General features: G+C 41.9%; 2 protein-coding genes across 2 annotated transcripts; one reads left to right on the top strand and one right to left on the bottom strand.

The window, feature by feature from the left end:
• Window positions 1-455: 455 nt before the first annotated feature.
• LOC139391133 (matrin-3-like) lies at window positions 456-13,720 on the bottom strand. Its single transcript, XM_071138682.1, has 20 exons — window positions 13,660-13,720; window positions 11,628-12,632; window positions 11,178-11,239; window positions 10,916-10,954; window positions 9,845-9,954; window positions 9,289-9,353; window positions 9,006-9,122; window positions 8,371-8,496; window positions 8,004-8,186; window positions 7,426-7,550; window positions 6,679-7,312; window positions 4,824-4,950; window positions 4,485-4,627; window positions 4,255-4,383; window positions 4,054-4,176; window positions 3,818-3,948; window positions 3,342-3,666; window positions 2,941-3,100; window positions 1,274-1,389; window positions 456-1,086 (listed from the first exon to the last, which is right to left on the bottom strand). The coding sequence occupies exons 2-20, from the start codon at window positions 12,414-12,416 to the stop codon at window positions 1,024-1,026; spliced, it is 3,567 nt and encodes a 1,188-aa protein (XP_070994783.1). The 5' UTR covers window positions 12,417-12,632; window positions 13,660-13,720; the 3' UTR covers window positions 456-1,023.
• Window positions 13,697-16,259, top strand: LOC139391134 (polyadenylate-binding protein-interacting protein 2-like). The gene is made up of 4 exons (XM_071138683.1): window positions 13,697-13,872; window positions 14,343-14,485; window positions 14,669-14,845; window positions 15,410-16,259. Exons 2-4 carry the CDS (start codon window positions 14,348-14,350, stop codon window positions 15,464-15,466), a joined length of 372 nt encoding a protein of 123 aa, XP_070994784.1. The 5' UTR covers window positions 13,697-13,872; window positions 14,343-14,347; the 3' UTR covers window positions 15,467-16,259.
• The last annotated feature ends 225 nt before the right edge of the window (window positions 16,260-16,484 follow it).

A 16,484-nucleotide genomic window follows, 5' to 3' on the forward strand; every position in this document is an offset into this window, starting at 1 on the left:
ATGGTAGAGAAATTAACATTCAATTCTATGGCAACAGCTCTGGTGGATATTCTCAGATCATCCCGCAGGTGAAGAAGCCGGATGTAGAGGTCTTGGGCTGGACTGGTTACAACGTGGTCTGTGGTTGTGAGGCTGCCAAATTCTCTAAAAATGACAGAGGCAGCTTACGGTAGAGAAATTAACATTCAATTCTCTGGCGGACATTCCTGCAGTCAGCATACCAATTGAGACATCTGTGGCATTGTGTTTTGACAAAACAGCACATTTTAGTGGCCTTTTATGGTCCCCCCAGCACAAGGTGCATCTGTGTAATGATCATGCTGTTTAATCAGCTTCTTGATATGACATATCTGTCAGGTGGATGGATTATCTTGGTAAAGGAGAAATGATCACTAACTGGGAAGGAAACACATTTGTTCACAACATTTGAGAAATATGTTTTCAGATGCACAAAACACTTTTCTGGGATCTTTTATTTAAACTCATGAAACGTGGGAACACATTACACGTCGAATTTATATTTTTTGTTCATTATACATCCAAGCAATGCAATTATCTGAACATCTGCATGGGAGGCATTTATTTAAAAATGATCAACCAAACTCCTTTCTTTATTCACTTGCCCTAATATAATTGGTTACGCTATTTCTCGTCTCTGCATCACAACAGTCGGGGAACCAATCAAAAGACCAGCATCTGAGAGGGATGTCGTCCTATGACTTCAACACAAATCAAAAATGTTTCTTGCACTTAACAATTTAGCAAGACGAGTTATCAGAAAATCTTAAAAACAAAACCAGGCATACAAAACTCCCTACATTCTCCAGACCCATTCATGGTTGGTTCCTCCTGGTACGGTACATTGGTTAAAATAAAGAGTTACAAGACTGTATGACTAAACACGAAAGCTTTAAAAAAAAAAAAAAGAAAAGACAAGAAAAAAAGAACTGCTGAAACATCCACTCTTGCGTTACAAACGAACTCTATCCAAGCGTAAACATTTCCAACACTCGTCATCATTCCCTAAACAGGAGTCTTCGTCCCTGTGGTACTTTGAGCTTTGGCCTTCTCCTTTTCCAGATGTTTCTGAAAATTAAAAAAAAAAAAAAGACAGCATTTAGATTTCAGAACAAAATGTTTTTTTTTTCCTTCTGGATGCTGACAACTGTTTGATACAAAGTGAGAGACGTATTGGTGTGTTGTGTCAGAGCTTTAAATGACTGCTCAAATATTTTGGTATATCTGCTAATTGACTAAAATAATGCATTTTTACCTTGAGTTTTTGGTAGTGAGATTGACTGCTGCAGTGAACCTTCTTGGCTGTCTCCTCATTGGAATAGAACAGGAAACAGACTCTACAGTAGTACCCCATCTTCACATATTCAACACCTGCAATCAGACAGAGTCACTATGATGTTTGGTTGGAAGAATTTCACAAAAAAAGGTCTACACCTGTTCTATTCAGGGCATGTGACAAATAACATTTGATTTGATGTATGAAATATGATATAAACTACATTGTCAAAAGTATGTGGACACCTGCTCGTTGAACATTCCCAAAATCATGGACATTAATATAAAGTTGCCCCGCCCTCCTTTTGCTGCTATAACAGCCTCCACTCTTCTGGGAAGGCTTTCCACTAGATGTTGGAACATTGCTGCTATAACAGCCTCCACTCTTCTGGGAAGGCTTTCCACTAGATGTTGGAACATTGCTGCTATAACAGCCTCCACTCTTCTGGGAAGTCTTTCCACTAGATGTTGGAACATTGCTGCTATAACAGCCTCCACTCTTCTGGGAAGGCTTTCCACTAGATGTTGGAACATCCATTCAGCCACAAGAGCATTGGTGAGGACGGGCACTGATGTTGGGCGATTAGGCATGGCTCGTAGTCGGCGTTCCAATTCATCCCAAAGGTGTTCGATGGGGTTAAGGTCAGGACTCTGATGCAGGCCAGTCAAGTTCTTCCACACTGATCTCTGCAAACCATTTCTGTATGGACCTTGCTTTGTGCACAGGGGGCATTGTCATGCTGAAACAGGAAAGGGCCTTCCCCAAACTGTTGCTACAAAGTTGGAAGCACAGAATTGTCTAGAATGTCATTGTATGCTGTAAGGTTAAGATCTCCCTTCACTGGAACTAAGGGGCCTAGGCCAAACCATGAAAAACAGCCCCAGACCATTATTCCTCCTCCACCAAACATTACAGTTGGCACTATGGATTTGGGTAGGTAGCGTTCTCCTGTCATCCGCCCAACCCAGATTCATCCGTCGGACTGCCAGATGGTGAAGCGTGATTCATCACTCCAGAGAACGCGTTTCCACTGCTCCAGAGTCCAATGGCGGTGAGCTTTACACCACTCCAGCCGACGCTTGTTATAACGCATGGTGATCTTAGGCTCGTGTGAGGCTGTTCGGCCATGGAAACTCATTTCAAGGAGCTCCCGATGAACAGTTCCTGTGCTGAGGCCATTTTGAACTCACAACCGAGGACAGACAATTTCTACGTGCTTCCGAACTCGGCGGCCCCGTTCTGTGAGCTTGTGCGCCCTACCACTTCGTGGTTGAGAAGCTGTTGCTCCTAGATGTTTCCACTTCACAATAACAACACTTACAGTTGACCTGGGCAGCTCTAGCAGGGCATACATTTGACGAACTGACTTGTTGGAAAGGTGGCATCCTATGACGGTGACACTTTGAAAGTCACTGAGCTCTTCAGTAAGGCCATTCTACTGCCAATGTTTGTCTATGTAGATTTCATGGCTGTTTGCTTGATTTTATAGACTGAATCCACTAAATGAAAGGGGTGTCCAGATACTCGTCTATGTAGTGTATATATTTTTAATGTGTTGGACAAGACAAAAGTTGTCTGACAGAAAAATAAAATGTTTCTTTATGTTATTAATATTTCTAAAACACATAGAAAACCATTGTCCTTACCCACTGGGTTGTTAGGCTCATAAGGCCCCAGAGGAACCGGGCTGGTTGATGAAAGCTTCCCCTCAGCCTGGGATGGTGTGCAGGCAGTCTCTCCATTCTCCTCAACGCTCCTCACACTCACTATGGAAATGGCCGTCTCGTTTTCCTCCATTTTGATGTTCTACGGCACAGGACAATAAGAGAGTCAGTTCCTTAAGATACTACTTTTGGTTGACAAACTAAAACGGCCTGGGGTTACATCCCAGAATGGCGTCATATTCCCCATCAGATCATCATAGAGGGATTGCTGATGATGACAGCGAACTACGTTTGACCAAAGCCCCATAGGACTGTGATCCGTAGTAATACACTATAGTGAATATGGTGACATTTTCAGAACAACCTAAGCCAGATAAACTTACCATGTCAGTGTCAATCTTGTGTACAGCTGAGGTCTCAGAGGGTTGACCGTGCTCCCCCTGTACCACCTCCTCCTCCTCCTCCTTCCTAACGTCTACCTCACTCTGCTCAGTGGGCGCCTCCACCATCTCCTCCTTGTCTTCTTTCTCAGGCTCGTCTGCTGATGAAGATGCCGTCTCCTCTCTGGACTTCTTGACTGGAGGTTCTTCATCCTGTTTGGCTGAGCTTTTGGCGGCTGAGCTTTTGGCGGAGCTCGTTTCACTGCCTGATCGCTCCCTCTTCGACGACCTCTTCTTCTCCTCAGAGTCAGGGGCAGGTGGTCGGTGTCTAGTGTGGGGAAAGAGTATTTCATCTTTAGTGTCGCGGAAGAGCCGCAAAAGAGCATTTCATCTTTAGTGTCGCCATCTTAGTAGTGACAGAAATAAGTTGAAATGTACATGGCTCACAGCAATTACATTAACTGTTTCATTTGACTCACCCGTATTTGAGCTGTTTGTACTTCCTGCTCACGTACACCGTTAGTCGCTTGCCTTCGAATTTAGGGGGCGTGTCCTTGTAGGTCTCAGACATTCTCTCAGCGTCCTCGCCACGTTCCATCTCAATGAAACACTAGAAATTAAATAATTAACAAACAATAGAAATCCACATTTGTTTTGTTTCCCACTCTTTCCAAGAAGCTCTGAGAGCCGAAGAGAAAACAAAATATTTCATTACCTCGTTGCGAGATCTGTTCAGGAAATAGCGCCTCACTTTGCCGAACGGTTCAGCGATTTTCAGAAGAGAGGCGTCGGAGGATTTGAAGTGGGGAATCTGACCCACGTATACCACTCTCCCACTCTGCAAGAAGAACAACAAACATTACAAACAACTTCTACTGTAGAAGGCTGACCAACAATCTGCAGGTACGGAGCTCACCTGAATGGTAGCGTACGTCTGTGAATGGTAGATTTTCACAGACTTCCCACACACAGTCGGTGTTACATTCCCGCTGTAGAAATTGACCATTGCTTTGGCCTCTTCTTCCGAATTGAGTTGCAGAAAGGCCTAGGTTCACCAACAAAGAAAATATACACAATAGTTAAACTTCACTATTTTTTTTCTTCATCGCTTTTTAACTGTCAAATTAATCTATCAACCAACTTTACCTCAGGTCTCACGTCAAGCACCAGGTGCTGAACTACAGTACCGAAGGGTTTGGCCAGGGCCAAGATCTCGTTCAGAAAACCATAGGCTCGTTTAAATCCCACAACGTTGACCACTCTCAATCCCCCAATTTTCTTAGAGCTTCCTGCAAAGAGAGGATGAGGGCGACAATTACACAACTGTTTACTTTCACCCAACAACAGTTGCTGTAGCTTACTTTTCACGTGGGCCGACACTGTAGCAATGGTTTTCAATTCCACAGGCGCTGTCAATCAATCAATCAGCCTAAATTAAATGATCATACATCATGCTAGATAAGAGGTGAAGTTAATGTTGTTTACCTGAAGAGGAGTACTTTTCTTTGGATGAGGAGTCCTGTCTCTCCAAGTCCTCGTCCTCTGCCAGCTCATCCAGAGTCACAAAGTCATCCATGTTTTCCGGGAAGTCCTGCTCCATGCTGCCCTCCTCCTGGCGGAAACGAACAACATGTTAGTTACATATTCAACATAAAGCACCAGTCAAAGGTTTGGACTCATTCAAGGGTTTTTTCCTTTATTTTTACTATTTTCTACATTGTAGAATAATAGTGAAGACATCACAACTATGAAATAACACATGTAGTAACCCAAAAAAAAAGTATTAAACAAATCAAAATATATTTTATATTTGAGATTCTTCAAATAGCCATCATTTGCCTTGATGACAGCTCTGCACACTCTTGGCAATTCTCTCAACCAGCTTCACCTGGAATGCTTTTCCAACAGTCTTGAAGGAGTTAGCACTTATTGGCTGCTTTTCCTTCCCTCTGCGGTCCAACTCATCCCAAACCATCTCTATTGGATTGAGGTCGGGTGACTAGGTCTGATGCAGCACTCCATCACTCTTCTTCTCGGTCAAATAGCCCTTACACAGCCAGAAGGTGTGTTTTAGGTCATTGTCCTGTTGAAAAACAAATGAAAGTGGAACTAAGCCCAAACCAGATGGGATGGCGTATCGCTGCAGAATGCTGTGGTAGCCATGCAAGTTACATGTGCCTTGAATTCTAAAAAAAAAAATCACTCCCACACTTCTTCCTCCATGCTTCACGGGGGGAATTACACACGCGGAGATCCTCCATTCACCTACTCAGCGTCTAACAAAGACACGGCGGTTGGAACCAAAAATCTCACATTTGTACTCATCAGACCAAAGGACAGATTTCCACCGGTCTAGTGTCCATCTCTAGTGTTTCTTGGCCCAAGCAAGTCTCTTCTTATTATTGGTGTCCTTTAGTAGAGGTTTCTTTGCAGCAATTCAACCATGAAGGCCTGATTCACACAGTCCCCTCTGAACAGTTGATGTTGAGATGTGTCTGTTACTTGAACTCGGCGAAACATTTATTTGGGCTACAATTTCTGAGGCTGGTAACTCTAATGACCTTATCCTCTGCAGCAGAGGTAACTCTGGGTCTTCCTTTCCTGTGGCGGTACTCATGAGAGCCAGTTTCATCATAGCGCTTTATGGTTTTTGCGACGGCACTTGAAGAAACTTTCAAAGTTCTTGTAAGTTCTTGAAATGTTCTGTATTGACTGACCTTCATGTTGTTTATCTTTGTGTATTTGAGATGTTCTTGCCATAATATAGTCTTGGTCTTTAACCAAATAGGGCTGTCTCCTGTATACAACCCCTACCTTGTCACAACACAACTGATTGGCTGAAACACATTAAGACAGAAAGAAATTCCACAAATTAACTTTGAACAAGGAACACCTGTTAATTGAAATGCATTTCAGGTGACTACCTCATGAAGCCGGTTGAGAGAATGCCAAGACTGTGCAAAGCTGTCAAGGCAAAGGATGGCTACTTTGAAGAATCAAACAAAATCTATTTAGATTTGATTAACACTTTTTTGGTTAGTGCATGATTCTGTGTGTTATTTAATAGTTTTGATGTCTTCACTATTATTCTACAATTTTGAAAATCGTAAAAATAAAAACCCTGGAATGAGTAGGTCACTGTATGAGACTGGTACTGTATGTCAACATGTTAGTTATACATTATAAATAAATGTTTACAATATGAACAATATAAAAAAAAATTATATAAGGGAGATATGTCACTGTGCTCAACAGAACAAAAACACAAGAGTAGTGCCAACTTGTAAGCAAGACTAATAATATTTTCTTGGACTGTAAATGTTTTCTGTTGTTGACCTACCTGGTCTGCAGGTAGTTGTTCCTCATGCATCTCTGAGCTCTCTGCTGGCTCTGCCGACGGAATGTCATCCTTGTCCTCGGTCTCTGGCTCATCTGTAGTGGCTTCAGTTTCCATCTGTTCACTCTCAGGCTCTCCCTCCGCTTTCTCCTCTGGAGCAGGCACAGTCCCCTCCTCCACCTCTGACGCCTCAGCCTTCTCTGTGACATCACTACTGCTCAGAACCTTGGCAGTGCTCGGAACGTCGTCGGAGTCCGGAGCAGGTTCCTTCTCCTCCTGGGATTCCAGACTGGTGTTGGCCGCGGGCTCTGGGTCTTCCGTCACGTCTTCAGCCTTGTCCTCTGACGACCCATCATCACGTGAACCTTGGTCTCCCTCTCCTTTGCACTCCTCAGCGTCATCTCCCTCCATCACACCAGCCACCTCATCACCTGACCCCTCTCCCTCTCCTCCTGACCTCTCCCCCTTTCTCTCTGCACTGCAGTCCTCTCCTTTTGGTGGTTCCTTCTTGTCCTCTTTGGCTTTGCTGCTAGAGGAAGATTTACCACTTCTGGAAGAACTTCTGTCTTTGGGCCCAGTACTACTGTTGCTTCTCCTTCTCTTATCATCCATCAGTTTGTTGGAGCGATTACCCACACTGTTACAGACAGACAACAATCCACAATCAGTACAGCTACCTCTGTGAAAAAAATGCCAACTAAGTCCTCTAATGTGATAATGAAGCACTGAATGAATCTGGGGAATTCTTACTTCAAGGTCTTGTACTTGGTACAGATGTTTAAACGGACAGTCTTTCCCTGGATGGTCAGTGGATTCAGAGTGTAGTACTTCACCAACATCTCAGCATCCTCCGCAGACCCCAGCTGAACAAAAGACTAGGAAGACAAACGCTAACGTTTATACATTTTAAGCCTTCATGACAGATCCAAAATATAATACAATTAAAAAAATATCCTCATGCCTCAGGCACGTTCACACAGATGAGCAGGGACCCTGGGCATCTTTCTTTTGGTGTTTTTCCAGGGTCAGTAGAAAGGCCTCTTTAGTGTCCTAAGCTTTCATAACTGTGACCTTAATTGCCTACCGTCTGTAAGCTGTTAATTGTTTATGCTTCGTTGAACAACCATGGGAAACAGTGTTTAAACCCTCTACAAATGAACCTCTTGAAATCCAAATAACTTCACACAAATTATCTTTGAAAGTCAGGGTCCTGAAAAACGGATGTTTCTTTTTTTGCTGAGTTATAATATGCGCCATTTAGCAGACGCTTTTATCCAAACATTAGTAAAAAAAAATTAATACAGAGAATAAATAAATAGGACTTTTACCTCATCAGTTAGAAACAAGTGTTTCTCCACGGTGCCGAAGCGCCGCGCGATGGTGAGGAGTTCCTGCTTCTTCTCGTTCTCACGCGGCAAGTTGGAGAAGAAGACTACCTGCGATTGGTTCGCCACCGCTGGCTCTTTGCCTTGTTTCGCCTCCCGGTTGATTCTCTCAGTTCTGCTGTCTTTCTGTATTTAGAGAGAGGAACATATTACGTGTACTGGTTTTGCGTGCATGATCACTGGGGGGTCGTTAACGGTCAGCTAAGATAGAAACGCAGCCCAGTGACTTGAGGTATTTTCCTTGATACAACAGATACAGGTAAAAAAACTCATGAAAAATAGACGAATAAGGACAATACTCCAATATTACCTGAATCACCATGAGTTCCTTGGACAGATATAAGGTGATTTGTTTCCCGTGCAACACCGCTGGCTTCTGCTGGTAGTAGCTCACCACATCCCTAGCTTCCTTATGAGTCTCCATTTCTAAAAAGGCCTGTGGGAGTAGGAATACGCATCATGAACCCTGTGCTACAGGACCAGTCATCGGGAATTCTAATAATGGTCGGCCAATAAAAACAGAATGTAGGTCTGGTGTGAAAACAGATGTATTTACAGTTGGGGAAGGAGATTGCATAGCAGCATATTGACTGAAATAGTTCTATCATTTTTTATTTAGTCAGAAAATGTAGTTTAAAAAGTCACTGCAAAATATTAAAACATTCTGCCCACACCTCTACAGAAATGTGATCAAATTTACCATCGCGCTTTATAAAAACTGTCATGACCCAGTTCTAACATAAAGGGTGAATGGAGGCTGTTTTCCAGATGGGGCTGTAACGCTTGTTCACGAGCGCAGAAATACAGTATGGCTCTGATTGATCAAGAAAAAATAAAATGTTTGATAAATCCCATTAGTTTGTTGCGCACGCAAATCCTAGACTCTCCACGTACGCCCAGAATTGAACATGCCCTGGCAAGGTGGCACAAAGAGTCGTGCTTTACCTTGTTCTTCAGTACCAGGTGTTCACAGAGAGTTCCAAAGGGTTCAACCAGGGCGAACAGGGCTTTGTTAGACAGAGGACTCCTGTCATATTTGGCCACCACGACTTTGCTTCTGATCTGATGAGGAGAACAGTTACAAAACAGGTTGAATCCATGACTTTCACACCTAAGACATACCAGTAAAAAGACATTTGTTTTTGATGAGGAGTTACTCGGGTCACTGCATTGCAGTAAAAAGATTGTATTTGATCAAGATAATATCATGACAAATAAAACACATTACCTGTTTAAGTGCCATAGAGTGTTGATGTGGCTTGCCTGATCCAACATTAGATCCAGCACCACCACCTAAACAGACATAAGAGGTTTTATATATACACACATATACATAGAGGTTTTCATATATATACACACACACACACATATATATATACACATATTATATACACATACATACATATGGCTTTTCAAGGACCCACAGTCACTTAAATTACAACATGGCAGTAGCCAGCTAACCAAAACATGGATTACTGTCTTCCTTTATCCCTAGACTGATTACAAGGTCAGGAAGCCAATATGTCATTTAGTAATTTGGGTGAACTGGGCCTATCCCTTTAATGACAATGATAACATGGTAATGAATACAGAAATTAAATCAGTAAGTGACAGGAATAAGTATACATTGGCGGCATCCGGGGGGAAAAAGGCACCCTATTCCCTATATAGTGCACTACTTTTGGCCAGAGCCTTATGGAACCCTAATCAAAAGTAGTGCACTAAAAGGGAATCGGATTCCATTTCAGACACGGACACAATCTTTCACACAAACACAGCATTACCCCAACCGGAGCTCATGCGCCCTCCTCCAGCCTGCTGCCTTTCAGCCATGGGGATTGGTCCCAGGAGACCGGCTGATTGATTGGTGGTCTCCAGTAGATGAGACCCACCGCTGAAAAGGGGACAAACATGAGATTCAGTCTAATTACATAAGACTGATTCAGCTACGTATTTAAAAGTGCAACTTCACTTCCTGATTTGGCCTCGTTTTATACTTGGTTCATTAAGAAATGCTATTGTCCATGACTTAATTCAAACTCGAGTTGGTTTTGGGGGTGTGGTTGTCTCGTGTGTGTGTGTTCGCTGTTGACAAGAGTTTAAAAAAAATAATGATTTAGACAATTAACTTTAGCTGACTGGTATGCGACGGTGGTAAATTTGGTTTGAATTTGGATAGCCTATGCCCAGGGCTAGTTAGGGGCCATCAATAAATTACACAATGTAAATTAGATAATATTCTCATTCTTTTTTAGTTCTCAATAAATGCTTTCAATATTTGTAAATTAATTAATACAATTAATAGTTGGTTTGAGTTTAAGTCACTGAAATTTCAACATATTGTCCCATTTTATCGATGGTACCTAACGAGCCCCATAGGGATATCCAAAGTCAACCCAAATTTACCGAAGGGATTCCAATCGGGTCGAGAGCAGCTCTGGATGTATAATTTCTAGTGTGATGCCAGCTGTCGGCAGGATTAAAACAAAGCCAGCCTTCGTTTATGTTGTGATGCAGTCAAGGACCACAAGCCTCACAAAAAAAAAAACTCTGTTTTGGACAAGATGGACTTTATGACCAAAATGACCGTATTTATACTTTGTAGTCAATGTTGACATTAGAATAAATGTTTCACACTCATAGATGCCACATAGGCTGTTTTCTAAATGAGAAGTTTTTTTTTTTAAAGGGGCAGTTACTCTTTAAAGTCAAAACACCTGAAAGGTTTCTTGTTAACTGGTTTATGTTCTTTATCAACTCTTGGGACTAATATTTGCAAACATGTTATAACAACTGGCGTGTGTGTGTGAGAAAGAGAGAGCGAGTGTGCACATGCGGGAAAGTGAGACACATACCTTCTGCTTGTGGCCATGTGTGGATCCCATTCTGGGTACCTATAATGGTCATGGGAGAACATTGGCCAAAAATCATTGATGGTTCACACAATTTTATTTTAAAATATTTATTTTTCCCTCTCTTCGTGCTTTTTTTCAAGTAGGCAGGGTAAAAGTTGTACACAGACGTTTCAGTGGGTCTCTGAACTTTAGTCAAAACAACCTTGTTTTGCGAAAAGGTCTTTACATAACATAGTGTGTTTGAAGAGGAAATGTAACTTACATTTGCAGGAGGAGCCTCTGGTTTTCTGTATGGCGTAATCCATCCGTGTGCTGGTTCCACTCCTGCAGACCAAGACAACCACTGGATGAGAGACTGATTTACTGAAGACATACACTGTATACATTAATTGGCTCCCACACCAATTAGAAAGCAAAAGGGTGATTCAACTACGGCTCTTCAAAAAAAAAAAGGAGAAAGAAGCTGAATAAGTGGAGATATGATGCTACCATAAAACAGACTTGTTGAATCATTACTTAGTGTACTGTAGGATTGGCTTTCCGTCACTTGATAAATCAAAAGATATAATAAAAGATTTGATTATAAAATTCAAAAAGTGGTCTTGAATTGAAAGTATCCGTGCCTTTATGAGAGTAGCAATCAAACTGAGATCAGAGTAGACGGAGTGAAATAGACAGGTAAAGTGGAAAATGAATTGGAGTTAATACTCACCATGGTAGAGTGCACGTCAAAATCACAAAGAGAGCACACATGGGGAAACATGTGAGGTATAACTCCTAAGAAGTCCTGCACTTTGCCTTGGGACGGGGAACCCATTCTCCTGGTCATAAAGACACTGTCTGCCGCTGAAGGGGGACCCATGCCCATACCGCTGTAGCGATCACGGGAAAGATCTGAATACCACCCTGGATCTCTTCCACCACTGCCGTGGCCATAGTCGAGTTCGTACCTTCCAGCTGAAGTGTCTTGGATGGAATTGTAGCCCAAGTCTCCTTGCTGAGCGTGGGCCGAAGCTTGCCCCATGGAACCACCCAGTTTGCCAACACGCATGCCATCCCAGTCGTCTCTGCTGGCTCTGTATGAGGGCTCAGAGGAGAGCCCGGACAGGTCCCCTCTAGAGTTGCCTGCCATGCGTCTGTCAGACTCCACCTTCCGGTTCTTAAGCTGCATTATAAGGTGAGGCAAGGTCTCCACACTAATGTTGTCTTCTGGGATCTGTGCCAGCACGTCCAGGTCAGCGGGCGACAGGCCCAAGCTGGAAAACAGCTTTATGGAATTGCCAATGTGGCTGCCGCCGCCACCACGACGGGACAGCTGCGGGTCACACTCACCACCACCCATACCCGAGGACATGCCGTGCAACTGTCTGGAGGTTGAGCCATGGAGACTGTCTGAACGCTGTTCATTCATGCTGAAGTTGAGGGTCTCAGCAGCAGCCAGAAGCCCGCGTCCCACAGCAAAGCCTTTCTGAGAGCTATCAGATGGAATCTTCTGGGACATGGCAATCCTCAAAATGGCTGACGAGCTCTAAACTAACTCAATGTGAGATTACACAGCACAATAAACAGAATAAGGAAGCAGCTAAAGCGAGGGCCAATTTAGAAGTCTTTGAACGAAGAGAAGATTTGGTCAATTCAAAAACTGACAACGACGTGGCAACAAGTCAACGTGGATGAGGAAAAAGGAAAACTCTCCTCTTCATCTGATGGAATATTTCTGCAGAAACATAATGGTGAAAGTGTAGGGTGTAAGTTCTTGTCTGCCACCCTCCTCCACAGTTAGCATGGGGATATGGAGGTGCCAACAACACTGTCTGAAGCCAGGTTCAGTTAGCCTACAATGTACATAGAGCAAGTGTAGAGAGAACAGACCAATTTAAATAGTCAATTGAACTGTGTTCAGAATCAGAATGTTAGGTTTATATGAAAGAAACAGGAAGAACCATTTATTAAAGCATTGAAGAGAGACCACTCACAGAAAAGGAGGGAAATGTACAGTAAAGATTCAGACGTGAATTGACCTCATACGAAAGTAGAGGAAGATATACAGTAGCATTAACTGTATGTCATAGCCAGAAGAGAAGATATATCAAACATGGCTTCATCTTCATAGAGAAAGGGTAATGCACCAAGTGACCAACAAATTGTCCTAACTGCAGTTTGGACACAACTTGAAAAAGAGCTTTTAAAAATGTTTAGTTACAAGGTTACAATGATTTAAAAAAATTAAAAAAGGGAATTTGAATCCAGTCTCTGGATCAGAACACTGTTAGATCCTGCTATAGCAAAGACAACAGTATAGACAATGTATCGCAACATTAGCTATTCAAGTTGCTAACTAACACGAGATGCAGTTAACCGCAAGAGCTGATTTTTTCCGCTTTTTGTCTATGCTGCCAAAAACATATGTACTCAGTATGTGAATATTTGCTGAATGTTGTGCGTACAAGATATAACTAAAAACGTTTAGTTTGAAGATGATAGTAGCCAACTAAAATGTTAATAGATAACAGCAGCATAACATATATTTGATGTGAAAGGCAAGGCCTCTGGCCTAGTTAGCTTACGAAGCTAATTTGATGGCAACGAGCTTGCATGTTTTCATCATGAGGTGTAATATTATGCTACAAAAAAAATAAAGGAGCTCAATATAAACAAGATATATTCGTAATATGTAAAGTTAGTTATTTTACAGTCAAACGAAGATTTCCCGAATGTAGGGAACTGAGGTTTATTGTCCTTACCTGCGCAGGGTGGGCTCACACGGCGTTGAAGCTCTATAACGAGAGTCGCAGGGAGGATGCGCCCTGGTCACATGGGAAGGTCATACGATTCGTCCAATCGCTGACGCTCAACGTGTAAACAGCCTCAGCGGCCATTATTGCTCACTTGTCTTGGAAATAAAGAGTTGGAGAACAAAACAAAAGCAACAACGGACAGCTTTGAACCTTCACCTGGTAAGTTGACCTTTATGAAATATATCGTAACGTTATATTAACATTGATGTGGTCCATATAAAACAGAAATGTGTGTGCCTAGTTGCTGCTTTAAGCCTTTATAGCGAGTCTTAAGAACGACTCGCTACAAGTTTCTTTAAATAAATAAAACCTTTATTTAACTAGGCAAGTCAGTTAAGAAGAAATTCTTATTTACAATGACGGCCTACACCCCAAACCCGGACGACGCTAGGCCAATTGTGCGCCTATGGGACTCCCAATCACGGCCGGTTGTGTTACAGCCTGGATTCGAACCAGGGTGTCTGTAGTGACGCATCGAGCACTGAGATGCAGTGCCTTAGACCGCGCTACTCGGAAACTCGGATTGTTTATTGCTGTGTCTTATTATTACTGTGTTCTGAAATATTGTAATTGTTCCTCTGTTGGTCTATTTTTGAAGATACAACTAACTTATCTCATCTTTGTTACAGCCAAAATGAAAGACCCAAGTCGCATCAACAACACCCCAAGCCTCAGCAACAGCGAACTTATCCTACACGGACAGTTCATCAATGATGACAATCCTTTTGCTGAATACATGTGGATGGAGAACGAGGAGGAATTCAACAGACAGGTACTCTACTTATTCTGCCTATTTATCAGGTACTAGATTAGGTAGCTAGTTGATTTAATATTTAATGCCTATTCCACATACAAAGAAATAGCTGTTTTTGTAATAGCAATGTATCATTATTTCAATAATTTAGTGTTTTGCGAAGAGTGGGTGTCTAAATTATTTTGAATGCTTTGTCCCCAGATTGAGGAGGAGCTGTGGGAGGAGGAGTTCATTGAGCAGTGTTTCCAGGAGATGTTGGAGGAAGAGGAGAACGAATGGTTCATCCCAGCAAGAGATCTCCCTCTAACCCTCGGTCAACTCCAGAACCAACTCAACCTACTGGTCCTCTGTGACACAGACATCGTCGACGGCCTGGCGGTAAATGTTTCAGTGATTTTTGTTTGTCCAGGTTTCCTTAAAGTAAAGTCTGTGGAAAGTAGCCATTTTATTTGGCCTAGTCCTATTATTTTGTAGGGAACCATTCAGGATCAGGTGGCTTGCCAGGCTAGTCTCATGTGGCCATCCTTCAAAATCTTGTCTCTTCGACTCATGAAGAGCCTGTGTTTCTGAGGCTAGCCTAGTCCCAGATATGTATGTGCTTTCTTGCCACCACATTTGAAGTTTTATTAGTCGTATTTCCAAAGGATACACCGTCCAACGAAATGTTTACTTGTATGTTCCTTCTTGACAATGCAACAACAATAAGAAATAATAAAAGATAAGAATACAAACAAAGTATATTTCTCAGTAGAATAGAAGAACATTTTGAGCATACGTATAAAGTATGATTTTTGTCTTGTTTGGCATGAGGAGTTGGCAAGACAACACAGGTTGGAACATACTTTACTAAGAATAGGCCTATAATATCTCCATTTGTTTGGATTGAATCATCTCTGTAAGCTTTGATTACATTTTCCCCTCATGTTTTTTTCCCCTCTTTAGATCAACAGCAATTTGAACCCTGAAGCACAAGAATTCGTACCAGGGTTGAAGCACTGAGACTAGTCCTCTGATGAACGAATCATCTGTCCACGCTGAAGCCAGTGTAGGAAGATCTGTTGGAGTTCTGTTACTCTGTTGCACTTAATGTGTTGCCAAAGTTTTCCAGCTAGCCCTGCATGTTTAACGTTTTGAATAATGTTGTGTACATAAATCATATGTTTGTTGTTACTCTTCTGAATGTAAAAACCGTGTAGGAGCCAGAAGACCATTTACTTATATTTCTTATTTGAATATTATAGGCCTATGTTATGTAAGTTGTTCTAACATACCTGCCCCATCAAATAATAATTTTCTGTTCAATCAAAACTAGTGGTTCATCTCAATCACAAGATGTATTTTTCATTAGATCTTTGTTTGCGTTATGAATTCAGTAAGAAAGTGCAGAGAACATATTTCTTTATACAGTCTCATTTTGTTGAAATGCAGTTTGCTATGAGATATGTAATATCTTAGCCGGGTTTAAAGCTGGATGTTATAAATTAGATTACCTACTTTATAATATGTCTCTTTTTTTGTGTTCTACATTTTACTTTCTTTTCAGTCTGAAATGCCAGGCTTATTTTAGATTTTATTTTCATTGCACCTCTTCTTCCTGACATTATCTTTCAGAGCCTGGAGCTTGAAATCCTACTGCCATGTCGATGTTGACTTTAGTTTTTTCTAAATTCACCAAAGGAAAACTACTGTATAAAAACTTATCAAAACTATTGTACAAAAATCTAAATGTTTTTTTCTTTAGGTATTTGAAAATAAATGTTGGACTATATATTTTGTGATTTCACACAACAAATCATGGCCCCTGATCAATTCATACTCTTGTTTTATATATAGCAAACAAACTGCACTCGATTCTTATGGGTGCGTTCGTAAATTCGCGCTGGCTCTATACTCCGATTTCAAAATTCTCTCGTCTGAGAGTGACAGAGCGCAGAATGATTTGTGAATTTCGCTCAACACCGGTAGAATAAGGTCGGTGTCAGTAAAATGTTGCCAGCAGCACAGTTACAGCCACCAA

This window comes from Oncorhynchus clarkii, chromosome 31 (genome assembly GCF_045791955.1).
Source record: "Oncorhynchus clarkii lewisi isolate Uvic-CL-2024 chromosome 31, UVic_Ocla_1.0, whole genome shotgun sequence".
Taxonomy (NCBI): Eukaryota; Metazoa; Chordata; class Actinopteri; order Salmoniformes; family Salmonidae; genus Oncorhynchus; species Oncorhynchus clarkii.